Here is a 27,721-nt window from a genome sequence, read left to right on the forward strand (position 1 = left end):
AGCAAAATTCCTATCAAATGAATTGAACAGGAGGGTTAGAGGAATGGAATGTAATTTGGAGGAGTGTATTTTCCTCTTCAAGTAGTGCTATAAACCAGCCACCACTGGGAGGATCAGCTTAGAGAGAGGAAAAGCCTTAGCCATTCAGGAATGAAAAGCTGGGCACATCCCTGAGCTTTTTCTTGGAGTATTTTCAAGTCCCTTACTTCTGCATGAGTGGCTTCACTGCAGCCTTTTGAGATAATTAATAGCAGAAGAAAGGGTACATTTGTAGCAGAAATTATTTCTACAAATTGCTGGGCTGTGGTTCTTGCTCAAGGCCTTTGCTAAGGGGAAAGAAAGGTGTTGGAGTAAAACCAAGGAGTCCTGATTTCTTTTTTAGTCTTGTCCCCTAAAACTGATACCACCTACCTCTGTGTTGGAGTAAGAATATTCTGAAATTTGGCTATTACATTGGGAATTCACTTTATTTTCAATAATGTGTTTTGAGGATGACAGGCACAGCCCTCTGTTCTTCAGAGGACTCTACTTGGCAAGCTGAAACTTGGGGTGAGTACATGCAGTTACTACTGGAAGATCAACATTCGATCTTCCCTTTTGACATTGATGATTTCCCAGCACAGGAAGGCCATTGATCTGCTGGAGAGTCCAGAGGAGGGCACCAAGGTTAGATTAGAGGGATGGAGGACCTCTCCTGCAAGGAAAGGCAGTGAATTTTGGTTGTTCAACACGGAGAGAAGGAGGCATTGTTGACCAAGTTGTACCTGGAAGGGCCTACAAGCAAAATGGAGAGAGACTTTTTACAAGAACATGTAGTGATAGGACAAGAGGAATGGCTTCAAACTGAGAGTGAGTTTAGACTGGATATAAAGCAGAAATTGCTTTACAGTGAGAGTGGTGAGACCTGCAACAGGTCACCCAGAGAAGCTGTGTGTGGCCCATCCCTATCAGTGTTCAAGGCCAGGTTGGATGAGGCTTTGAGAGACCTATTCCAAGGTTTCCCAGCCCATGGCAGGGGAAATTGAAAATAGATGATCTTTAAGGTCTCTTCCAACCCCAACCATTCTGTAATTCTATGACATCCAAGGTCTAAGCCTCCATATGCTCCAGAGAATTGGAGCTGGACAAGAGGAATCGCTTGGTGCTGTAGAAGTGGTTTCTCCAATTATTTAAGGCTGTCAGGACCCTACTTACACAGTCTTGTTTCTGCACAGCAGCTATTTTTAAGTGTGGAGAGCTGATGCATGCTAATTCCATATCCTGCCTAAGAGTTTCCATAACATGGTGCAGCCTTGGGTGCAAAAGTTTTGACATGTTTGTTTTCTACCATCTTGCATGCCTGTGGTAGGGGTGTGTGGGGGTTTTTTGCTCTTTGGTAATAAATGTTTTTGTGGTTTGGGACATTGACTGCTGCAAGAATTATGCTGTTCTCTCTGTCCAGCTGTACAGATGGCTTAACCACAGAGGTCTCCATTGCAATTGTCCTGTTAAGGATTGAAATAATATTTAAAATATAAGTTGGTGCACATGCTGTAATTTTGGATGGCTATTTTCGCTTGTATGCTTATTAAAATGAGACCCTCATTTTATGTTGTGTGCCAGGTTCCCAAGATCCTCCGTCGCTTTTCTTAAAATCACAGTTAAAACCTTTCCATGAACTTCAGCCTAGTTAACTGGTTTAAGAATTGGTTAGTTAGGCTTTTCTCCTGTGCTATACATAGGATTTGTGTTTGTTCTGTTCTTCTGGTGCTTTCAAGGGTAGAAATCATGTATGTGCCTCAGTATTCTCATGTCTTTCTATTTTGGCTTTAAGGGGAAGGAGACAAAATGTAGGCATGTCAACAAGTATGGAGCAGTAGTATAAATATAACTTTTTTTAATTCTTGCTCAACATGTCTCAGAACTGTTGCAGCTTTGCAAAAACCCAACCACTGATGACAAATGCACTGTTGATTATCATTCATGATCATCTTAGTCTTAATATGTATGTTGATCCCTGTCAAACTGGTTTTTAGAAAGCTATTACTGAAACTAACAGTAAAGACCATGTAGTGCATTTTTTAGTTGTTTGTTCCATGTAGGTTTGCTGGGGCTAATGGATACCCCCTGAAGCACTTAATAAAATTTAAGTGCTCTAAATGAGCACAATTAAAACAATGGAAGTTAATGACTGAGTTCAGAAACTGATACTGTTTATGGTGCTCAACCAAATAAATTACACAAAAGTGTACAAATCCTCCAGTCTTAAGTTATGTCTGCACAAAACAACTTTACTGATGCAGGGAAAACAATTAACATTTAGTAATTGGCCAGAGACAAGGAATGAGCATGGAAAGGTTCAAAGGCAAAGCTGGAAATTTAACCCTTGCTTGATTCCTACCCTCCCTGATCAGGAGTGTTTCCTTTTCTGCAGTTAATAGACTGATGAGAAGCTCTGTTTTCACATGGTTGTACAATAGGCTTCTGTGTAGATAGCTCACTACATTGTCAAGTCAAGGGTGTGTTTTCCAGTTAGCAAAAAACCACAGGAAAATTAGTGGGTTTTTGCACACAAATAATATGTCTTTCTAGAATGAAGTGGTTTTGATCAAGTACTGCACGATCCAAGTAAGATTGTAGAATGGCTGCAAGAAGAAAATCTGCAACTTTGTATAGTGCAGGCTGTTATCTGTTCAGAGTTTATTTGAAAATCTGTGGGATTTCAGGTTCTTTTTTTGTTTTGTGCAAAGATTCTGAACTGCAGCTATCTACAGATGTTTTAAATATTGCCTATTATGGAAAAATATGAACTGTTCTAATTTTACTGAAAAAGAATACTTTTTTTTGTCACTACATTAAAATGTCATTTCAATAGACTGGCTGTAAACAGTTTATCCTCCACATTAAGCATTCATCCTTTCACTGTTTATTCTTCTATTTTTTTCAACATTGAAACTGGTGTTTCCCTTTTCAAGCAATTTGCAGTTGTCAAGAATATTGCTGATCAAAATAGAGCATAGCACTCAGTGTTCCTTTGAATCTCTTAACCTTCTAACCATGGAATAACTTCTCAAGCAAGGGATATTTCCTCCTGTGAAACAAATAAGCTCATTTGAAGGTAAATGTAGTCAGCTATTGCTGCTTTTTTTGGGTCTCCCCCATCCCTCTGCTCAGAAACTCGTGTTAGCTTGACTTCCAGTTTGCCTTGTCAAGAGTTGTGCAGTAAAGGATGGAATACATCAAGGATAAGAGTGTTTTGAGGACCATCAAGCCCAGTTCAAGACTGAGAAGACAGCATGATTTGGAAGACTGGTCTTCATATTCTTGGAAATTAAGTTTGGATTCTGCTTTCATATGGAATTCAAAATAAACTTGTACCATGTATGGGTGGGATGACTTTGAATCTCTAGTATAGTTTATTGATGGCACAGCAAATTAAGTGTTCTGTCAATGCCATTTGTTTTGATGCTTTTTGAGCTTTGTTTCTCATTCTCATGCCTTAAAAAAACCTGTCGGTTGTCATTTTGTAGAGTATGACTATCTTTTGAATTGCTAAACTGTCGAGTTTAGTGATTTTATGAAACTAAATGCTGTGTCTCTCTTTCTAGAAACACATTTGTTGTCTTGGTTGCCTCTTTCAGATTTACTGCTTACTAACTGGGAAAGCTGAAAATTTGGAAAAGTTTGGAAAAGAAGTGAACTTTTTTAGGACATCTTAGAAACTGTATTTTGTGGAAGCTGCAGAGTTACCAGAACTAACTTTGCCTGTTCATGAGCCAACACATTCTGACCTAAAGTGATAAAATACAAGACAGTGAAAGCAGAGCATTGAAGTACTTCTCTGACTTTTGCTTTATTTTTTTTATTTATTTAAGAGACATGGGGTTTTTTCAGCAGCATTTCAGGCAAGAGTTACTGTAGAGAAGCAGATCACTGTTTTTTGTTTGTTTTTGTTTTCCCAACCAATATCATTCTAAAAGGGTTCTCTAACCATTTTAAAAATAAAATTTGGGATAAAAAAATAGGCTGCTGGAGGAGCAGAGAAGTGAATATAGTTTTCGGAATCAGAGTTCTGCCTTCCCTTTTTGCCTTTTCCTAAAGGAGGTGGAATACTTGTTCTTAAAGGGGATGAAGCCTGACCATTTTCAATAATCAATCCGTTTACATGAGTGTATGGTGCAGTGAAGATCTAACACAGCTGCAAGCAGGGCAGTGTGATTTCCCTGCTGGGTGCTCATGGCCAGCACAATGCAGCTGCACTTCAATCAGGACATCTCTGCAGAGCAGAAGTGACAGAGGGCACGGTAGTTAATGTGTTATCTGCGTGCTGCTGCCCTACTGTGTACAGCAGCAGGGAAGAACTCTGTTGAAAGGGATGGGGAACTGGGACAATGTTGATACTGATTGGATTAGACATTTTTCATGTCTGATCTTCAGTTAAGAAGCTGTTGAGTTCCTCTGCTCTTAATTGGACTTGATATTTCAGGTTCGTTTTTCCTTTGTAGTAGCATTAATAATGCCTTCAGCGTGGAAATGTCTGGATGAAAATCCATCCACTCAGGTTCCTCTAAACAAGGCTTTGGGACAATATTTTAAAAATTTTTTACATAGACTTTTTACAGCTTTGATCTTTGCCTGGATGTGGGGCTGGTTTTGTGAGGCACTGTGCATAGTGTGAGAAGGTCTCTGCCCCAAAAGCATTTGTAACTTAGAGCCTTCTAACATCGAACTTCCCAAGAGTTCAAATGGTTTGATACAGTGCCACTTAAAACAGAGGTGGCTATGGGGAACCAATGAGCTGCAGAGAAGAAAACAAGCACTTGGTATTTTAGACTTTTTTTGTTTGTTTGCAATAACTAACCTGCTGGACTTCCCTGCTGGACGGTTCCTAGTGTTTTTAAAGATGACTGAGAGAAGGACTTGGCAAGCCAGCAAAATTAAATAGGAGGGATACTGAGACTTCATTTCTTAACAAGTAATTTTCCTCAAGCTGTATAAATGTTCTTGAGTTAAATATTGTAGAGAACAAAGATACTACATCTTCAGTGAAACATTAATGATAACAATTGGTTCTCTTTGCTGTCCAAGACCCTCACTAAAACCACCAGGTGATGTAAATAACATCAGCATACCCTTCCTTCAAAAAGCAAAATAAAACAATCTCTTTCCTGACTTAGGAGGGAAAAAAATATCATGGAGAATAATAATAAAAACACTGAACTTTTATGCATGTTTTCGAGTTTGTCTGGAGTTGAGTTCTGTATTTTGACTGAGGTCTTTGGCCTGCACATAAACATGTTATCTGTTGTCAAGGATGTGCAGAGGCTCACACTCACCAGTGAGAATGTAGCCAGAGACAGAATTCACGAGAAAGGCAATAGCATCTGACAGGGCTGCCAGTGTTGCAGACCTGCAATTCAGACACTGTATAAACTGTCTTCTTTTTAAAAAAGTGCAGGAGGAATTGAATCTGAAAGACAATATCAAGAAGTAACTCTTATATATTACAGGCAGTAACATGAATTTAAAACTAAAGATATTTATATGACAGGCTTGAACCACAGGAGATATAAAATATGCTGCTCTATTCTATGTGTTGTTCCTTGAGTAGCAGATGACTAGACCTGTGCTGACTGTGCATTGGAGACAGCACATCCAATGAAAGTGTTGCACATGAAGCTGGGAGTCAGCAGGTGACTGCTGTAGATTTAGAAACACTGGGGCAAGATTGGGGAAGCTGGAAAACCTTTGTCCTTTTTCTCTTGCCGCCTCTTTCAGCCAACAGCAGTCTTCACAAACACCCACAACCCATGTTATTGTCTGCCTTCAAACTGTCATGAATTTCTCTTGCTGTGGTGCAGGAGAGAAGACAGGAGTTCAGAAGCTCTGTCATGGTTTTTGCCGTTTGGGAGGGTGATTGGTAGGAGCATTTCAGGGCGTTGTGTCTAGTGCTGTTAGCTTTCAGCCTGCTACTGAAAGGCACCAGGGCTTGCTTTCTGTGTGCTGGTACTAATCCAACTGGTTGAACCAAGCTTGTAAACCATGAAGACTTAATTTGTTCTAATTGGTCTGTTAGAACAACAGAAGGTGGTGTTGAAGGTACTGTTGAAAGGTCTTGATTTGAACTCCTACTTATGTGAAGGATGCTATTCACATCCCACAGATAAAGAATTGGGCCTGCTCTTCCATCTCTCTTTTACACCTCTGTCTGCCATAGGGAAGGAAGAGGTTTTTGTATACTGTGACGCTTCTGTACTCCCTGCCCTGCTGGTCTGGGAGAAGAAATCCTCCTCTGTGGATGCTAAATGCAAAAAGCAAGCAGAGAACACAGCCTGTGTGAAACTAAGTCACACAGGCTTCTCACTCTCACCTGAGAAAGCATAAGAAAGAATCCAAACGGTCCTTGGTAAAGGACAACAATCTTGGCAGGTGTTGTTTAGGATCCTTCTTGTTTACTGGCAAGGAACAGTCAAGGGGTGGTGTTCCACTTAACCAGTGATGGTGATGTGTTACTTTAATGACCAATGAGAGTTTTACCTCTCAGACCTTCTTGAACCTGTCTGTAAAAGAACATCAAGAATAATAAACTTTGCTCTCTTGGACAATGCAGCTAAGAGAGTCATGTCGTGCTTCTCTCCGTTCCCAATATGGTGCGACACTCCTCTGCCATGTACATAGTCAGCTCTTGATCATCTGTAGATGCCTGTAATGCTAACAGGTTTTCATCTTTTCCTCCTGCAGCATCTCCCTTTCTGCTCTTTGCCAACCGGCGGGACGTTCGGCTCGTGGATGCTGGAGGCACGAAGCTGGAGTCCACGGTGGTGGTCAGTGGTTTAGAGGATGCTGCTGCGGTTGACTTCCAGTATTCACAAGGCATCGTTTTCTGGACAGATGTGAGTGAAGAAGCCATCAAGCAAACCTACATTAACCAAACTGGGAATGTGGTGCAGAATGTCATCATTTCTGGTCTGGTTTCCCCGGATGGCCTGGCGTGTGACTGGATTGGAAAAAAACTTTATTGGACGGATTCAGAAACCAATAGGATAGAAGTAGCTAATCTCAATGGAACATCTAGAAAAGTCCTCTTCTGGCAAGACCTTGATCAGCCCAGAGCAATAGCTTTGGATCCGGCTCATGGGTAAATATTAATTTGGCTTAAATGCTTAAATGGATACGGCGGTGATTTATGCTGAGTTTTTAGTTTTGAAAAGAAAAAGAACACATAGCCTTTTGTTTCACTTCAGAGTTTCCCAAGGTATTTTTCTCAAGAGCTGTAACTGAACATATGTTTAAGCTTAAGTATTTCGTGGCAAGAAATGGCAGCCCAGACCTTGAGCCAAAAAGGAAAATACAGCTGGTTCTTAGGTGCCAAGCCAAATATTCAACCAGTATAATTACCTGGCATATCCTGTTGCACTTTGGAAAAGTAATTAATTTTCCAAGAATTTTATTGTTGTTATTATTATTATTATGATTTTCTCAGTTATCTTGTCTGGTAAGTTAACTTTGATTTTATATGTGATATTTATTTAATGTAGACAGCAACATGTGCAAGTCTGCATGCATTGAAACAAGAATTCTTATTTGCTATGCTCTGGTAAACAAAATCAGGATGTTTTGAAGTGATGATATTGAATAATAATGTTTGTGCTAGCAAGGAAAAAAATCCAGGTGAAACTGTGGATTCTCAATGCTGTAAAGTGACCACCTTAAGAAGCAGTAAGAGTGCAGCTGCATGCGTCGCTTCTAGTGCTCTTAAAAATACTTGTGTATGTGTATGGTTCCTCCCTCCCTCTTCAGTCCTCCCCAGGGTTTCACATGTGCTGTTTGTTCTCCCTGTGCACAAGCAGTGCTGATGTTGTGTCCTTTGGGCCTGGCATTTATTGCAGTGATGACTGAAGATGTGCTGTGCTAGATGGACCCTCGTGAAAACGAGGAAAGAGAGCTGAAGTGCGTTTCTCTTGTGTGCATGGATCCACACAAGTGAGCTGGTTTGCCACTGATCTGCTGCCATTTTCACAGTACTTTCTCAGAGATCACTTTATCTTCATCTAGGATATACATAGGTAGGTTTCTCATCTGCAGGAAAATCTGGCATTAACTGATATTTTCACTGAGTCTGGCCTCTTTGCAACATGATGCTGAGTTAATGCAAGGGCTTAAAATAAACCACAAAAATAAAGTATTTGGTGGTTTATCCTGCTCTGGGAGATGGACAGCTTCTTGAGAAACTACCTGCTTCAAGTGTGTGAGAAGTGAAAATGGAAACAAGACAACAGAGGGCAACTTAAGATCACCATGTCAGCACCTTCCATGCCACAAACTGGAATTTTGGTTGGCTTTGCTGTGTTTCCTGCTTAGGATTTTCCAGATGAATGTGAGGAGATGCAAGAACATTTATGATTAATACATAAAGGGCATACAAAGGCTAAATGAAACTGTGTGAACCCAAAGAAACAAAATCCTTAGTTTTGCTGACATGTCAAATGTGGAGCTGCCTGTATCCTCCAGATAATGGCTGGGAAAGTAAAGTCATTTGCAGTAAAAGGGGAAGTGGAGTGACTTTGTTGGGCCAAAGGACTTTTCCAGAGGGTTCCTTATCCTCTTAATCCTGCCTTCCTTACAGATGCCTTTAGGTGTGAAAGGAATTCTCCTCACAGCAAATTGTTGTACAGATATGTTTTAAATAAATGAACAGGAATCCTGTTGTATCCTGACAGCAAGCAATCTGTGCATAATTAATTCATGTTGATTAATTAGATCTAGAGTTCAATAGTATATTTAAAGTGAGAATATGATGTAAAATGGAGTATTTCATGGTGAGGTGGATTACAGAGAGTGGTATGGCACTTTGCATGCAATGCCAATGCCAGGTCTACTTCTCCTAAGTGGATGCAGTTCCTTGCCTTATTCTTTAAGTGTTGAATCAAAGATAGGTTTGCCTGGAAAACTTAATATATTAAACTTAAAAGAAAATTTGAAAAATCAGACATCATGTATATTTGTGGAATAAAACATTCAGGTTTGCTTTTGAACCACTTCATTTCACCTGGTAGTTCTAAAATATTTCCTAGGTGCATCTGTGAAACAGTGATCATGACATTTGATTTTGGCACAGCAGGTTCTGGGGATGAGCTCCCATGGAACCATATGTTCCTTCTTCCAGGTATTCTCAGGGGAAGAAAAGTGGGTGACAGTAGGAGAAAAGAACCATTTAATACCTTTTTATTTGTCTTTTTGTTAATAAGCTTTGGAAATCAGGTGGCTAATACTGTTCCTAGAGCTGTCAGAACAATATTAGATCAGAGCACCTGAGTTAAGTTTGTGGGGTTTTTTTTCTGGATCATGAAATCTGATGAAGTTCAAACTAGGATTCTTAAAACTGGTTGAGGTAATCTCTCAGTGGCTAGTCATTTGCTTTCATTGGAAGAATTTCCATTCCAGAGATGTGATTTTGTCCTTTTAGCAGTTTCTACTAGGGAAGTGTGGGTGGGAAGCTTAGGAAATGAGAAAGAAAACTTCATTAGTCAACTTCAGTTTCCAGAAGCAAAATGAGACAAATAAGCAGTTTGCAAATGCTTAGCTGATAGTATTAATACCCAAACATGGGTTTGTCTAGAATGCTCCAAGTAAAACAAATCTAATTTCTCTCTCTTGAGAAAATAACATGATGTTGTGCTGAATGGTGACGCCTTCTCTTGTCTTTTAGCTTCAGTAGGGCTGCTGTGCAGAGGTGGATGCAGGACTGTGTGTCGTGGTGTTATGCCCAGAGTGGTGTTTGCTTAATAAGTAGGTTTTGTTCCATTTTGAGTGCAATTCTTCAAGACACAAGCTAGTTTGAGAGAATAGACAAGAGCATATTGAGTATATAGTCATCATCTCTCAGGAACATCAGAAGTGTAATGACCAAGCCTTAGGACATGAGAAAGGGGCTAAATTGACTTCTGGAGTTTCCTTTTGAAGCCTGTTTTTCTGTGATTTCCAATTAACATCCAGGAGTATGATTTTTCAGGTGTTCTAATGGGCTTCCTAAGTAATAAGTAGATGATTGTGGTGTAGTGAGAATTTAAAGAGAGCTGCATCTTTTACAGACTCAGCCTGTCCTCCTTTAAAGGCAGTGATTATCTCAATGTTATGACTGAGAAAGAGAGATTCCTCTCCCCTAACAATCATCCAGTGCATTCCTAAAATTTCATTTCTTTAAGGCAAGCTATGAGACACTTGAAACTTATCTCATCTGGTGGTCTCTCATCATCCCAGAGCTAGTGAAAATCATCAGTTGTACAGGGTTTTCTGATACACTGAAAGAGTAATCATAATTATTATAATTAACAGGAGTTGGCTTAATATGTAATGTCATTCTTTCCCATACACATTAAAACTTTCTTGCTGGACCCACTGTATATTCTAGGAATTAAAGGAAGCAGAATATGTGATAATCCAATTGTTCTTCCCTGAAATGAGGGATAAACTAAGAAGACAGAGGAGAGTACAAAACATTTTTCTGCAAATTTGCTGATGTTTTGTTTTGAACATTTAGATCCCAGTCCTGCTGTAGATTATGTTAAGCTGAATTTATATAATGGAGGACATTAGGCTAAAATTCTTGGTATTGTTTTGTAGAACATTAGTATTTATATACATGCTTGATAGGTAGACTGCTGGTGGGGGCTTCAATAGTGTTGGTGTTATTAACTTTGGGCTTGCAGCTGTTGCATAAGTATTTAAATGTTTTCAGGACAGCAACTTCTAACAAAGCCGAATTCATTGTATGTAAAGATTTAACTCAAGCCCAGCTACAGGAGGTAGCTCAAATTTCCTGCAATGCAGTGCAAAGAACTTAAGTGTTATGAACATTGTCTGAAGAAGGAATGTATTTGAAAAACAAGTTTCTATCATGTGTCATGGCAAGCAAACTTCAGTTTCCTGAAAAGAAAGTCAAATTTTTCAAAAGAATGCATGAATGAGTAGCCAAAACAAATAATTTAATTCTCAGTCCTGTAGCGAAGGTCTTAGATCTGAACATCCTAGAATGTGTGTAAAACAAAAATCTCAAGGCTTGCCACCTACTCCATGTAACACAGGTCCCTGATTCTGAGGATTTGTAGCATATCCATAATCCTCACATCTGATTTTAACTGAGTGCGTAATGAAGTACTTAGTTCACATTATTAAAGTCTACAATGTATTAGAGATACTGACTTTGGTTAATATAAATCTAGAATTTGTTCCCACTTGTGTGATGGCTGCTGTTTTGCCTTCTGGAGTGAGCTTACTGTCCAAGTTCAGGCTGTGTTTTCTGTAGCTTGGCTAGCTCAGCAGACAATAATACTTGAGAAATTTCTGCCCCCTCTGTTTGCTGAAACACAAAGAGCTGAATGAGACATCTGTGAAATGTCTGTGAAATGATAATTTTAAGGGAAGATAAAAATTGCTTGCCTCAAGAAAAGGTGTGCTGTCTTGTGGGTTTTTTGGTGTGGGTATGACCACAGTCATCACTTGGTGTAGTCACTGGGGTTGTTGAATTTACCATACCTGAGCTGGCTTGCTAACTCTGGTGGGATCTGTAGAAATGGTGTTTGTGAAAGAGGAGAATGAGGACCTTTGAACTGGTTTGACTGACTGAAGGAAAGCAACAAACTGCTGTCTACATTTCCTCCCTCATTTTAATTCTTAAAAAGTTTTCCCTGGCTTGGTGTGGGGCTGTTGGGCAGAGGCAGTGCTGGTGCCAGAGGACCACCGCAGAAGCTGACTTCATTTATGGAGCAATCTTCCCCTTTTGGAATAGAAAAGCTTCAGGGGAAGGAAATAAGATACAAATTAGAATGCAGCAATAAGAAGAAAAAAAAATACTGAGTACTAAAAATAAATAATCTGCTTTGGCATTCTGCAGAATGGCTATTAGTTTAGAGATTAAAGCAAGTCTAATCATGTCTGAACAGCATTAAGGGAGTGTGTGCTGTAGCCTAGCTTAGCCATTGCCTCAGGTTGCTTATGGCAAATTAGCCAAAATCTGCAAGCAGTGGCTGTCATTGACCTAAAGTGTATTTGGCACCAAAGAAAGGATTAGATGATAAATGCACCAAATGGGATATTAAAAAATGGATATAGAAGGGACAGCTATCACAATTAGAGCACTTTCAGTTCAGAGCCTAAAATTAAAAGCCTCAGACATGCCTAGTTGTTGATCCAGTGTTTCCTCAGTGTCACAGCAAAGCCATAAACCAGACCTGGAGCTGTTCTAACTCAGAACTGTGTTTATACCAGCACTTCAAACTGCAGTGGTGTTTGCTGATGATTCACCAGGACCTTGGTCCCACACAGCAGCATGGCAGGGACTAAAGGTTAAGCGTGTTGGCCTGCTGTGTTGAAATTATTGGGATCTGTATGAGCTGCAGTAGACTGAGGCTTTTGATACAAATAAGCGTGAATGATGACATCTTTTAAGCAGTGTATCTTGTGGTCTCAATCTCCTATGGAATAGTTGAGAGGAGAGGGAATACTGAAGAAAAACTTGTGACTGTTGCAGGTGGTAGAAAAAGAAAGGGAAGAAACATCCTCTGAGTAAGGACTGCACTTCTTACAAACCCTAACTCCTGGCTGCTTGGTTAAAATGCAGAAGATGCCTGGGTTTTGAGTGAAACATGCTTATTGCTGCCTGAAAGCTAGAGATTAGTTTATATCCTGTGTGCTTCTAGTTAGTAATTAATTGCAAGTATAAAGTTGTTTTGAAGCTTTTGGTTAGTTATTTGAAACTCTGTAATATATTATCTTAAATTATATAATAATTTATATTATTTAATATAGTATCTTAAATTATTATCTTAAAATGAAAGGAGAGTACTTGACTGTAAAATTGGTTCACAGTCATATCAAGTATCTTGGTATGGTTGTAATTTCTGTGACTTGGAAAGCTTTAAACATGTGTCTCCAAATAGCTGCAAATAGTCTCATGCATAAGAAACTTGAAGTTTTTGTGGGAATTGTTATTTACTTTAATTTTCAGACAATTATCCTTGATGGTGACAGCCTGTCTTTAAATAGTTCATTAGTCTCCTCTTCTTATTTCTCCCTTTTCCTGCTCATAGATATGAATAAAGGGCGTATATGGTTTGAAGACCTTTTTCTCCATTTGAGTGCAGGCCTCCCTGTTCAGAGAAGATGGAAAAAAGCGATTTACTTCTCCCCTACTCTCCAAAATTGTATGGGAAAGAGGTGGAAACGTGTAGGCTTGCTTAAAAACCTCATTGAACTCCCTCCCCTATTTGCACTCTTTTTTTGCTACAGATTCTGTGATTCCTCCTGTCCTGAGTCCTGGAGACTGAGGCTTCTTTTCCCTGTACACATTTAGTCTTAAGTGTGGGAATTGTATTCTTATTTTCTAAATTTCTACACCATTTCTTGAGGAAACAGAAGGAACAGCAGGATAGCTTTATTTGTCACAGTGCCAGTGTGTGTAGCAGTGGTTTCTTGGGTGAAGTCAGGAATGCTCTGGGACCAGGGAGGTGATGGAAGCTCTTGGATTAGATGACTTCATTGGGTGCATTTTATAGCTGCACAATGTGGAGATGGCATACACAACATGTTGGTCTGGCTGGACTGGCACTATCCTGTTTGTCATGAGTGGATTGCTTTGGTTTAACTCAAAACATGTTTCTAATTTATTTTTTTTGTTTCATGTAAAGCATTGGTATAAGCTGAAGTAAGATTTTTTCCACGTAGTCTGCTGAGGATGTTCTCAGGGTTTTGTTTGTTACTGTGTTTGAAATTACAAGGATGCAAACAAACATGCTTCAGTTGCATGCCTTGACAAATTCCTGTCTGTAGTTGGAGTGTACCTTTCCCTAAATATTGAGTTTAGGCACATCAGCACAGTGAAACATAAAACGGGTTGGCTTGTGCTAAATGTTTAAGGGCAGTTGTGAGATCTGTGGATAAGAGAGCCACCAGCACCTAGCTCAAGCAGTTGGATTACTGTTGTTCAATACATTTGTTGCACCCCATCTTTCATTAAGTCAGTACAATGTGTAAATACAATTTTTTTGACTGTCCCAATATATTTTAATTCATCTTATCAGTATGTGTTTTGAAAGAATAAATCACAATAAAAGACATTGTAGGAAAACTGTGGTGGAGAAGGCTGGTTCTCAAGGGTTTTGTTTGCTTTGTACACATTTTTGAATACAGTGTGATTAGTTGTGATGATTACCTGCTGCAGGATATTTTTGGGTTTGATTTTGTCAAGAACAACCACATCTCAAAATTCAGTGCTTGAAAAAAAGAAAAAAAAATAAAAGGAGTAAGTAATTTGAGTAAGTAATTTGTAGCTTAATGCGATGCTAGATAGACATTCTTTTCTTCTGTAAACAGTTGGGGATATTTAATTTCACAGTGGAGTTTTTGTAGCTCTAAAGGTAATTTGGGGGAAGTAAGTTTTAAATGTGCAGGAATCTAAACCTCATAGCAATTTCCTGTAAACTCCTGTTTTGTGCCACGGGCTTGTATAAGTTCAAGAGCATTGTTGAAATTGGAGAAGTTTGTACCGATTTATATCATCTGTACAAACGGCCCCTTTTGTGTAAGCAGGTTATGTAAGGTTTGGCAACTGTACTGCATTTGGGGAGATGGAAAAAGTGTTTGGGCAACGTTGGCTGCTTTTTATTATGTCTGTGATACCTTCCAGGTCAGATGGCTGCTCTTGGAGGGCACAGCCCTGATTTCTAATCTTTGTGAAAATGATGACAAGAGACATGAAGCACCAGGAAATAAGACATGACCTGCAGCTTTAAAACTGAGGGGAAATATGATCTTCATCCTGGTTTTACTCCTGCACCTGGAATTTTAAAATGAGTTAAGCAGGGGAAAGAAAACAAACCAACCAACCTAACAAAAAAACCCACCCAAAAACAAAGCCAACAAAAAAACCCACTGGGGTGCAGTTTGCCAACTTCAAAATCTGTTTATTTTTGCAAGGTGGTTTTCAGTCCCATTCTTCTGATAGGAGGGAAGCACCATTAAAGCCCTGATTCGATGTGATAATTTATATGCCAGAACCCAGTGACTTGTTGACTGCAGTTGAATTGCATTTAATTAAGTTCTGACTAGAAAGCTTGGTTGTGAAGCTTGCAGCTACTGTGCTTACACACAGAGCAGTAACAGAATTTTATGTGCTCTCTTGGGTCTGTTGCTCCTGGCTACTGGACTGGATGGACTGTTAGTGGCTGTGTGCTCAGAGGAAAGTATACATTTACATTGTAAATACATTTACATCCTAGCCCTGATGAAGCTTTGCCTTTTGCTCTGTTCCAGCTGGTTTCTTTGGTGTAGCAAAGTGCAGTTCAGTTTAGAGACAGAATTGGTGCAAGTGCTGTGAAATTATTATTTGATATTAGCTTCTTTTTCACCCTGCCCATCCTTCCTTTCTGCCTTGAAAGTCTGGAGTTAAGGTTTAAAACCAGTGATGGGGGGAAGACACTTAAGCATCTCTGAAGGACTAAATAGAGTAACCCACAAGTTTGTGTGAGGTCTGCTTTTTGTTTAGAGCTTCTGTAGAGCTGCTTGGTTACTTTTTTTTTTAAGACTATTGATTTCTGATAGCTGCTTAGCAGTGGATTTTGCTCACAAGGGATTTTTTTTTACTCATTAGCTCTTTAGGAATTCATGTTTTCATTTTGTTTTACAGCCTCAGTGCTGTTAGACTTTTATTGATCTGTAGTTATGCAAGCAGGATATAAAGCTGCTCAGACACCAGATCTCATTCCTAGAAATGTGATCGATCTAATGTGTACAAAGATACTGGTTTTGATATTTTTAGTTTCTTACAATTGTTATGGTGTGCCCTGGCCCAGAGATATTTAAAACTTTGTAATTTACATTTAAAAACACAACCACCACCACCAAGAAAATCAACCAAACAAAAAATCTACCCAAATACTTGCCTTAGGCTCTTCATTGTTATTCAGTGTGCATCTTTTCAACTGGCTTAAAAAACTGGGAAACATAATAGTGCAGGTAGTTCCAGACTGAGATTCTTTGCTTAGTCTAGTTATTTTTCTGAAATGTTATCTGGGCTAAATACTGTTGTTTTTTTTAAATGGTGAAATGAAAATTATAGGGATTGTTTATATACTGGACACCTGGAAAACAGGTTCTATTAGAAAAACAAACAAACAAAAAAGCCAGTGCTGAACTGTCATTTGTCCCAGGAACATTGATGGTGTCTTGACTGGTTGAAAGTGCTTGTGTTTTTTTAATGAGGTAAATAAGAGATGAGGAGTCTTGAGCATTCATTAAAAAATAAATATAGAAAAAAATAAATATAGGAAATATGTCAGCTATCACTTCAAGCTCCTGAATTAAGGTTAATTTAAGTCAGGGTGAATCAAATCAGTTCCTACCTATAAACTGCTAAAGCATGCAGACTGATTTTTTTCTCTGAGAAGTTTTCTGGGGTTTTTTTGAGCTTTTTGCCATATTCTCCCCCTGTCCATAAAGCTCCAATCAAAAGTACCTGCTCTTTGTGTGAGAGTTGATCCTGTATACTGGATGCATTTGGAAGATGCACACTGTAAGGCCTAATGGTTACTTCAGGACATTACTAAAATCTTTAATTTCTCCACTGTTTTTCCTGTGTTGCTCTTTCTCTGATGAACCAGCTACTGCAAGCAGATTTAATCACTTTTGATCAGAGACTAATATTTTTAATCAGAACCATGGGTTATTTCAAAGATAGATTACCTTTGCCTTTGTCACAAATCATATCAAGGAAGCTTTCCTGCTGCCCCAAAATTTCCTCTCATTACTGTTCCAGTTAAGTTTGCAGTGCTGGTTTATCTAAGCTTGTGACATTATTTCCATAATAACCATGGATGTTTCTTTTCTCTAGGATTTTATAACTTGTGCAAAAGAATTTCTGTCTTCAGGTGACTCTGTGTTCCAGCCAGGACACCGTACTTTTAACTTGGTTTGGACTAGCTTTGTCACTCAAAATAAAGGAGGGCAAAAAGGGGGAAGACTTGACACTGTGCATTCTCGAGAATCTCACAGGCATGCAGTTCAAACATGTAATTTTATGGCCTGTTAGAGTCTCATGTCCAGTGCTCTGTTCTGCCTTGTGCTGCAGAAAAAAATGTCAAAAGAGCCTGGATGTTAGGCTAGAGAAAGGTGGAGGAAGAGGGATGAAAAGGACTGTCCTAGCTAATTGTAGAGTCAAAGGTGAGTGACTTGCCTGGGGGAGTTGATGAGAAATGCCTTTTCACAGGTGGCTTCAGCTGGCTGGTTGCTGTCTTTATTTGCTCCTAATGTTTGAGCACAGCTGCTTCAGGAACTTTGCTAAGACTGATTATTTGCTAAGGAAATTGGAAGGTTTTGGGTTTTCCCCTTTTGTTTCCTTGTAGAAGGTAATGTCAACACCAGGGGTGAGCACCAGGGAAGAAGTGCTCCATTTGGCAGTGGTGTGTTTATAAATGGGCTCACTTAGACCAGAGAAGATTGATGCTGCTGTAGTAGCAGCTTCTTACACTGATTTCCAAACTCCCAATTCAGGGTCTTGGTGTGCTGAGAGATCCCCACACCAGGGCAAATTTCCTAGAATTCATGGCAATTCAGCACCTGCTGCCTGATGAAAGGATGGAAACCTCTTTGAAAAGGAGGCAAAAATTGTATTTGCTCTTCCTTGGCTTGGAAAGCCACTTGTGCTCCTATGGTGGACCACGGGAATTCTGTGGAGCACACAGAGGGAAGGAAACCTTTACCTTTTCAGGTGTTTGATTAGTGCAGAGACTCACTGGTTACAGTGAGTAAACCAGTTTTAAATTTACAGTGAGTAAATTTCAGTGTACTCTGAAAAGTTCACTGAGAAGATCAGCTTTATGATACTTGAGGGATTGCAGAGATACCCTGCAGAAAGGACAAGGTGGTGACGGGCTTGTTGCTTTAAAAAGGTCCACCTGAGAGAGAAGTGCTTTGAAAGAAGTCTGCCTGCATTCAGATTGTTCCCCATGCTGTCTAAGTGCATCTTCATCCAGCTAACCCTTCCTTTGTGGTGGAGTTACTTTGCTAATACCACGTAGTGTTAAACCTTGGGAATAACATTGAGCTTGGTGCTCAGCTGCTAATGAGCTGAAATGTAGAGATGCAATTTTCCTGTGACAAATTTGGGTATGAATTTGAAAGTACTACTTCTGTACAGTAGTCTCTTTGAGGCCAAGGGTAAACACACATCACCTGCGAAATGAAATAACAGTATTTTTTGGGAAGAGGCTCTTGAGTTGGAGTTCCTTTAATATCATAGAAAAGCCATGAGGGCCCTTTGGTTTACAGGATTTTGTTTGGTTTTTTCCCCCATCTGAATGATTTGAGGGCGCAGGCTGAAATTTTAATGGAAGGCTTGAGGAGAGGAATTTTGTTCCATGATAATTTGGGGGACTTTTTTTGTCCTTTTAACCTGCTTTAAATGTTTAATAGTACTTAGCTAGTTTTGTCTCCTTTCTTTTAGGTAACTTACATGGGATTTTTCATTTTGGTCTAACCTCCTTTTTAGTCCGCACTTATGCATTTCAATAGCCACATGATATGGCCCAAAGCCACTTCTAATAGCCACATTTTTTTTTCATTCAACAGTCTATCTTTTGTCTGTCTTTATTCCTGTAGAGTTGGATGCAGGTGGTACAAGCTAGTGCAGATGAGCTGGATCAGACAACTGATTTGACCTGACCAAAAATGCATATTTGGCCATATCAGTTTCACCTTATGATTCAGCAGCTAGTTGTGCAGACAGGTTTTTTTATGTCTGCTTTTCTCTGTCTTTAGTTGTTTGTCAATAGCTGCTTCCCCACACAGTCCGAGTTGCCACAAATTACAGCCTGACTTGTGAAGGAAAACCAAAATGAGTGGCAATTTACATTCATAGGTTGTCCTGTGAACTGGGGCAGCTCTCAGCTACTGCTGTTGCTTTTTCAGGAGCAGTCAGTCTATCCTGCTGGAGCTGAGGAGGCTTTGGGAAGGCATCTGGGGACATGACTGTGCCTCAGCCACTCTAATGTGAGCTATCTCAGAAACCTGAGGACACACCTGTGTGGAAGTTTTTATTTCAATTGGAGAACTTGCTGGACCCTCACACTCAGGTGTATGTGTACAGTGATACAAGTGAGCGATTTCTGACTGTTTATCTGTATGGTTATCTATATTCCCCTCTTTAGTGGGGTAAACTGCTCACGATTATGTATGCTGCTATGTGGGTATGTGGGTATGTGGTATGTATCTCCTGCAACTGGAGATCTGCCTAAATTGGGGTGTAGGATTCACACAGAGATCAGAGCAGGTTAAGTGTGTTGTGAGGAACATTTGCTGGTGATGGAGCTGCCTGTTCTTCCTTGGCTGAAATGATGGCTCCAGCTGCAGGTAGAGCAGCTCCAGAGCCTCTGCAGTTTGCAGGAGAATCTTGCGCTGCCAAGAGGAGACCACCCTGCAGAGGAACGTGACAGCAATTACAAATGTAGTCCCTACACGATCCCTGAACTGGACAGCATTCTCTCTCATAAAATGAACCATGAAGATTTGTTTTTTTGGTACAGGTGTGTTTTCACAATCCACATTTGTTTACTTCCTTTGTAATTCCTACTGTGATTGCGTGGCGAGTGCTGTCTTCTTCAGGGGAGCTAAGGGTCTGGGATAGTGCAGGTTATGAAATATCTGGCTAAGCATTGTGCAGGACTGAATAGATGTCTCTTTACCATGCTTTTCTGGAGCTCCAGTGTTAGGGGGACTTAGTGTGCTTGTCCTGCTGGTGCCCATCCTGTTGACCTAATATTGTTTGGGGAACCTGGGGAGGTGATGGGTCCAGTGCACAGATACCTGGTTGTGTTTGAGACCTTCCTCAGGGCAAAGGTTTCTCAGACAAAGCCATGCCCCAAAAGGCTGTAATGGCATTGGGAAAGCAGTATTGTTTCTGAGGCAGGTGTGCCAGGAGTTGGCTGTGTTGTGCTGGCATGCTGAGCTTGCAAGCTGGATTTGTGATGTTGGGTAACATTCCCCAGCTGTGAACTGGCTGTCTTCTTCTCACCAGACCATTTCTCTTGTAACTGTACAACCTCAGCTTTTTATTCGGATGTTGTGGTTTGCCACACTTTGATCTGGTCCTTTCCAATTGGTACATGCTGTTAATGTCTGTTCAGGCTAGTTTAATTGCCCATAGGTGGAGTGACAAGGAAACTGGGACATGGATGGGAATGGGGAAAATAAATTTCCAAAAATTTAATGTCTTTCTAATGATTTGTGACAGAAACAAATTTCAGGACACTTGATTTTACTCTTTTTTTCCTCTATGGATTTTCAAAGGGAGGTTAAGCTGTGGTCATTGCCTGCTTGGATAGGTAATTGTTGCTTCAGAATGCGATTTAGGATATTAACTTGTAATGACTGTCCACACAAGGACAGTACTCAGTTGTAAATGCTTATACCTGCTCAGCATTGGAAGAAAATGGTAAATACATTGCACAGAGGCAAAGCTTGTGAGATGATTTCATGAAGGACTTTGTGCCCTGTGGGCCTGGGGTTCAATTTACTTTAATAAGTGTGTTGAAGTTTTGGCAGTAAACACTGGAGTCTGTACCCTGCTGTATGTACGGACCATTTCAGGCTCTGCAAAGGGCTGCTATCCCATCACGTCTCGTGCTTTCATTTGTGTGTATGTCTCTTTCAGATACATGTACTGGACTGACTGGGGTGAAACACCCCGAATAGAACGGGCAGGAATGGACAGCAGCGTGCGAAAGATAATTGTTGATTCCGATATTTATTGGCCAAATGGACTCACGATAGACCTTGACGAGCAGAAACTTTACTGGGCTGACGCAAAACTGAGTTTCATTCACAGGGCAAATCTGGATGGTTCCTTTAGGTAAGCTTCTTTTAGTCTATAATAAGGTGTAAGTTATTTCTCACTTTCTGTGTTCACTTTGAATTTTTTTTTTCCCAGTATTCTAGAATAATGCAAATACCTTATCAGGTTTTTTTTAATGCAGTTCTTAATAGCCTTGCAAAAAATAACCTCACATACTATAAAACTGGTTTTAAGAGTAAGACTCTTTGTGTCAGTATTTCATTATAGACTATTCACAGCCTTCTTGTACAGCAGTATTCTTTTTTAGGTTCTTGTCTTGAAAATACTTGGAGATGTTTATTTTTGACCCTAGACAATATAATATTTAACTCGTGACTGGGATTTTACAGAATTGTTATTTTTTTTTTACCAATAAGAAATACACATGAAGGGAGACACTCATCCGTGGCCCCATCCAGGGAGGTCTGTTATGTCATGCCTATTAATTAACCGATTTTGAGCTGTTTCAGGCAACAAGCAGTTGGGAAGCAGATTTTCCTAAAGCTGGCTGGAAAGCACAGTGTGGATGTTTTTTGGTGGCTGCTGTCCAAGTATGCTGTGAAGTTTTGGCTTTTGTAGACATGAAGAAGTGACACTTAAGGCAGGGCAGATTTGGGCATTTGAGATTGCATCTTCAATTCTGTGCAATGGGCAGGTTGTGTTGGTCCTGAAGGGTGTCATATGCAGTAAAATATCCTGCCAAAATAATCTCTGCGTTGTTCTCTGGCTTTGGTCTTCAGGTAGTTTTAAATGACATTTTCATTTGCACGATTTCATAACTTTTTAAATGCCTGTGTCAATAAAATTGTTTTGCCTTGGTGAAAAGTTGGAGGAGTTCTATTTTACTCATTTCTGTGTAATTCAATAATATGCCTTCCCCCCCAAAAAAAAATTTTTTCCATGGTAATTTTTTTGGTTGGTTTTTTTTTTTACTGAGATGCATTCTATTCCTGATTTTCACAGTCATAAAAGAGCAATAGCAATATTGACATCCTTTATAAAACTCTGAAGTTCCTTTGAGAACACTGTGTAAGAGCTGGATAATGGTGGCATTGTAGTGAGTGACAAGTATTGACTGACAGTCCGAGGTAGAGACAAGGGAAAAGGCCTTTGTGGAAGGCAGTGGTAACTCCAAGTCTGGCTGCAGGTTCGTAGACAGAAAGAAAGATTTTCATGTAATTCAACATGAATGTGTTTGATTTGGGGGTGAGTGGCAGAGTTTGAGGCTTCCAGGCTGTTTCTCAGGATTTCATGCACATACACGCTATGTACCACAAACGGTACAGAGTTTACTTGCATGTGTGTGTAAATCTTGAAGTTGTAATGAGAAAGTAAAATCTATTCTGCTCATTTTAAGGTAGAGAAAGGCCTCCTGAAAGGGAGCAAGATTTGAATACACTAATTCCAGCAATCTGTCCAAATTACATTGTGATGGATCAATGCCCCACCTCCCAAACAGATTTCTTTTGAACCTTAAATCACGTAGTATTTTAGGAAAAAAATAATGTGTTTTGCATTAAGAAAAAATTGACTCACCCTAGCAAAGTAAATGCATCAGAGGTCAGACTGTCCCCGTACAGGGTGCATTCTGGCAACTCCTGATGTCGACTGCATGTGAACTTTTAGGTATTGTCCAACCTTATAACTCCTAAAGTGTTATGGCTATTGATAAAATGCCACAAAGATTGATCTTAATCATAACTCGTTTCAAATGGAATTTTTATTTATTCCCTTTTCCATTCCCCAATCAATGTTGAAACAGATGCCTGTGAAGTTTGGGCTCCTGGGTTCTGGTGTTAAGGTGTGCTTCAGTAAGGGCTCAGACTAGATGCTAATTTTAGAAGTTGTTTCTGTTCCTTAATCATGGAGCAAACAAGTTTCACTCATACATGGCAATAAAGAAATCTGTGATGTTTCAAATGTTTCCACCCTTCCCATCCCAGAATCCATTCAGGATTATCTCAAAATTAAAATAAAAAGGTGTGTGGTGGATTAATGTTAGTGGAGCAATCTGTCTCTTAGCAAGCTTCAATTTGCAACCACATTTTCTGGAACTATTTCAAGGGATGTAATTACAGGAGAAAGGGAGACTTGATATCTAAGAATGATGGAAATAGGGGCAATACATGGTGGAAAACAGCTGTTATGATATTAGGATACAGCCACTGCTGTTACTAATGAAGAGGAAAGAGCAATGGTGAGAGTGGAAAGAGAAAGTGAAATTAGTACTTGTATTTATTCTGTTGTGTTTTATGGTAAGAATTACTGGTAATTAGACAGAATTTTTAAGAACAGTTTTATCTCTAGAAGAGAAAGATTATTAATAATTTTGTTTTCTCGTGTACATGGTGGTACTTGTGTCCATCTGTCAGTCTATTTTAAACTTGTCCATGTCTGAATATATATCAAGAATTTTGTGGGTATTTTTTTTCCCTTCTACCCTGGAAAATGCAGATAATTACCTATGTTGTTCAAAATGTAACAGAGTCCTTTCCCTGACAAATGTTAGCTGGTTTTTGTTTTTCCTTAAATATATTCAGTGGAAAAAAAATTGAATGCAATTTTAATACAGGTATAAGAAAATTAAGTTCCTCATTTTCCTTTAGGATGACACAGACTTCAGCTTTCTCAAAGTCATATGATGAAAAATTTTGAGTAATGCTTTGCTGTGTCACAACACTGGTTTGAAAGGTGTTTGCATACAAAATGTGCATGGATTTTGTGAAAATTGAGTATCTAGTGTTTTGACTGAGGAATTGTTAAGCATATTTTCTCTGACTTAATAAATATCTTCAAAATTACTGAATCTAAATTATATACGTCTATTGCAACAGGTGTAGACCTGTTTACATAGGATCCTTTTGGGATCCTATGAAAACATGTAAGAAATGTCATGTGTTTTGTGGCTTTTGGTTCAGCTAATTCTAGGAGGTGTAGCTGTATGTCATTGAAAAAACATCTCTAACTTATCTGATTTGTATTAATTGTAAATATTTAGTTTTAGAAAAAGTATAACTGACCTTGCTCTACATTAAAATTTAACCTGAAAAATACTTATTTCTGCTGCAGACAAAGTCAAGAGGAGTCATTTAATGAGACTTACAGGTCATTTCTGCCTTTTTCTGCTAGAAAAGACTGAGTGCAACTGAAGTGCTGGGCAAAGATATCATATACTGCTTTAATCAGAGGAGTACTCTTTGGACCTAGGTTTCCTTGAAAAGTCACTTGTGTTTGCACAGCTCCTGAAGTTAAGGAACTTAGGGGGTCAGTGTAGAGCCTGAATCAGATACTTTGATGCTCTGAAACCCAGTATATTTTTGTTCTTATTGCTATGAAGGGGTAAAAACCTTATTTTACATTTTTCAGTATGTTTGTTGCTTTTATCACCAGGTGAATGTCTTGGTCCTGTGATTTTGTTGAAAGACAACAGTTCCTACATGAGTTTCTACAGAAACAAATTTTTTAATGTGTGGTAACGAATGGAAGCGATCCACTTTTTTAATCCTTACTCTTTCTCCCAAAAAGGCAAAAAGTTGTTGAAGGTAGCCTTACTCATCCCTTTGCTCTGACGTTGTCTGGGGACACCCTGTACTGGACAGACTGGCAGACACGCTCCATCCACGCCTGTAACAAAAGGACGGGAGAGAAAAGGAGAGAGATCCTGTCTGCCCTCTACTCGCCCATGGACATCCAGGTCCTGAGTCCGGACCGGCAGCCGTACTGTACGTCCTGCTTTCCCTCCAACCCCTGCATGTCTGTAGCTGTCATAGCTATCAGGGCAAGCGTTGCTCAGAAAAGTGGTTACTGTGCAGTCTCAAAGCTTTGCACACTTGGCAAGGGATTGGTTGTTAAAGGTAGAAGTGCTTGAATCCTGTACCTTGCTTTGAGTGTTCCGGCCTGAATTGGTGTAAGCTCACTCGCTGTCCCAGCTGGGAGCAAAATCCAAAATCCAGTGCAGTACTTCAGTGGCTTTTTTGGTTTGGAATATTTGAATGAGAATGGTACCAACTTACCTGGCATCTCTTTAATGTAATTGCTTTAAAGACAGCTATAAGAAATGCTTATAATTACTTTTTTTTAAATAAGTGAAATTGCCACAAAATGTATTATATTCATATTGTACTTATAAGTGCCAGTTTTGCAGTCTAGACTTGATCATAGTTATCTTCAGTACATATCAAATAGTTTGTGAATGTCTTAGTATGGAAAGGTTTTAGTTTTGAGCTTTCATATGAACACACATGGGCCTCTATTTTACTATATATTCTCTGGTGTTACTTCAAAGGAAGTAGAGTACTGAAAATTGAGTAGAACTGCATGTATTTTGTATGTGCCTGTGATTCCAGCTGGCAGGTGGTCTAGGATTTGGAGTTCTTTTAGGATTGTGAGAATGGGACTTAAAAGCAGTGTTGTAAAATGTATATAATCGAGTAGCTCTGGGAAGAATCAACTCTTGTCCAGAGGAAATACTCTTGCCATTTGGACTAGCTTCTTTCTTTGTGCCAACTGTAAAATCTGTTTCCCTAAAGATAACATTTGTTATTCCAATGAAGTTTATAGGGTGTGAGTAAACAGGCCTGAAAGTAAGCAAAAGGAGTTTGGAGATCATCTTGGGGATGGAACATGTGCAAGTTTTCCTTGAGGTTGCTGGGTATGCACAGCACCCTGGTCTATCTCACAGCTCCAGATAAAAGTTTGTCTGTGCTGAATTCTTGTCATTGCTTTTAGCTCCAGGAATGTCCCAACCTTGGGTCATAGCATTTGAGTCGGTCACAAAGAAAATACAGCACATAGGGAAAGAACATATGCTGAAAATAGCTCAGATGCCATTGGCTTCATTAAGATCAGGCTTGAATTCCTTCCTCACCATTTTTTTTTTTGCTCTGTCAGTGGAAGTAACAAGTCAAATAAGCCAGACATTTTGTGCTTTTATATTAAAGTTCAGATGATGATTCTAACTACAATTTTGCAGAATTTTTGCAAAAGTTGCAAATATTTTTTATAAGTGGCAGTGTTTATCCATAATTATTCATTAATATTGTTTTATGTCTTGCTGCCTTTCTTTTCCCCCCATCTAAAGGAAAAAGGAGTGTTCAGTTACATGTCCATCCCTGTCCTGAACATGCAACAGCACTACAGTGTAGGATTTGTACAAATTGTTAGTTTTTCTTTCATAGAATGGTAATTCTATCAGTTGCAGACATCTCAGTTTAGGTGTCCCTAGAGTTAAGATGTTGGGGGGGAGTGGGGGGTAGAAATCAAGCACTTTATATTGTGATTCCTCTGTTTTTTAGCACTAAAGCTTTTGCCAGTCATTTGAGATCTACAATTCCTTCCTCATGGAGAAAGCAGGGCTTGTGGGCTTATGGAAAAATTGGAATAAATCTGTTTTGTTTCTTGAAGTTCACACTCCATGTGAGGAAAACAACGGTGGTTGCTCCCATCTGTGCCTGCTGTCTCCAAGGGACCCCTTCTACAGCTGTGCCTGTCCCACTGGTGTGCAGCTGGAAGATGATGGCAGGACGTGCAAAGCAGGTAGGAACTCGGATTTTTTCTACAGTCACAGTGTTGGCGTGGTTTGGGTTCTCTGTTTCAGAGCTGGTCCTTGAAGAAGTGAGTTGAGAGGAGCTGCCTTATACACTGAAATGTCATTTTGCCTGAAAACCTCCCACCAAGCTAACAAAGATGGCAAATTTTCTGAACTAAAGTAATCTTTTGTAGCAGAAATCTGAATTTTGTCTGTTTTTAGGGTTGCCAGTTCTCTGTAGGAATGAAGTAGTATCTGGAACCCATTGCTGAGGGATTTTATTAAGAGTAAGTTAACATAGGACATCTTTCCATTTGGTCAGTGGAGAAACTTCTGCTCCCTCCCATTCCTTGTCAGAAGAGATCTGTGATGAGGTAGTGGTGGCTGAGCTGTTGAGATAACTGAGAAAATACTGTCCTAGGTGAGTTGTCCCTGAGGAGGAGAGGGTTGTTTATCACCAAAAAAAAAAAGCTGTTCAGAGAATAATAGCTAGAGTATATCCTTTAAATAGAAAGTGTAACTAGGTGCATATTTTGTATCCACAGGTTGAATGCCCCTTGTGGTATACTTAGAAAACTCGTTTTCTCCTTGACTGAGAAGTCTCTTCTAGAGATGCATCTTACAAAAGCAGGCAACTAACAGTGATATGGTGGTAGAACACTAGGAGGCAAGGTTTTGAGAGTGTTCTGCTGACTGCTGCCTGTCCCCAGTGCACTTTTGAGTCTAGTCAAATAATATAATCATTTTCTGATGTGGCTTGATTCCTCTATGTACTAGAGCAAGCATAAAAAATGCCTTTCATTTGTGGACTAGAAGCACAATTTAAACACTGAATCTCCAGGGTTTAAGGGCCGGCTTTATTAGCTCATCCTGCTGTAATTGAAAGGCTTATAAGGTAGCTTTGCAGCTGCTAGGAGACTTTTCCCTTTACTCCTTCCAGCTTTGGAAAGTTTCCTTTTCACAGCTTTTAAAAAAACCTCGCTGAATGCTCAGGACAACCTTTTTAGACGTTCATATTGACCTCATGTTTCTGGCAGTGGGAATGAAGGTCAGCCTGCTTTTGGCATTTTGGCAGATAGCACAAGCAAGACTGACTGCTTATACTGTGCTTTCACCTTTCCATTGTTAGGCCAGACAGTCTGCCAAGGGTTTTCTGTCAAAGGAGGGCAAAAAAGTGGGATGAGAACAGGAAATCTGGTTTTGCATAAGAATGTGGCTTTTTGGTTCAGTTTTATGGATTATTTCTTTCCCAAGCTCCACATCTTTTGTTGCCCTGTCTGCCTTATGCCAACATCCATGTGCTTCTCTTTCCCATATGACTAATTAACTCCTTG

At 39.6% G+C, this 27,721-nt stretch overlaps 1 protein-coding gene across 2 annotated transcripts in view; it reads left to right on the top strand.

Annotated features, from left to right (window-relative positions):
* Positions 1 to 27,721, top strand: part of LRP5 (LDL receptor related protein 5) — a 132,486-nt gene that overhangs the window by 25,364 nt on the left and 79,401 nt on the right. For both annotated transcript variants that reach the window (XM_086895799.1, XM_086895800.1), the window contains exons 2-5: positions 6,721 to 7,117; positions 20,681 to 20,878; positions 24,386 to 24,582; positions 26,264 to 26,395. In XM_086895799.1, coding sequence (XP_086751925.1) covers positions 6,721 to 7,117; positions 20,681 to 20,878; positions 24,386 to 24,582; positions 26,264 to 26,395 — 924 coding nt within the window. The remainder of the gene's footprint in view (positions 1 to 6,720; positions 7,118 to 20,680; positions 20,879 to 24,385; positions 24,583 to 26,263; positions 26,396 to 27,721) is intronic.

The sequence above is a fragment of the Cyanistes caeruleus genome, chromosome 6 (assembly GCF_971803275.1).
Source record: "Cyanistes caeruleus chromosome 6, bCyaCae1.hap1.1, whole genome shotgun sequence".
Classification (NCBI taxonomy): Eukaryota; Metazoa; Chordata; class Aves; order Passeriformes; family Paridae; genus Cyanistes; species Cyanistes caeruleus.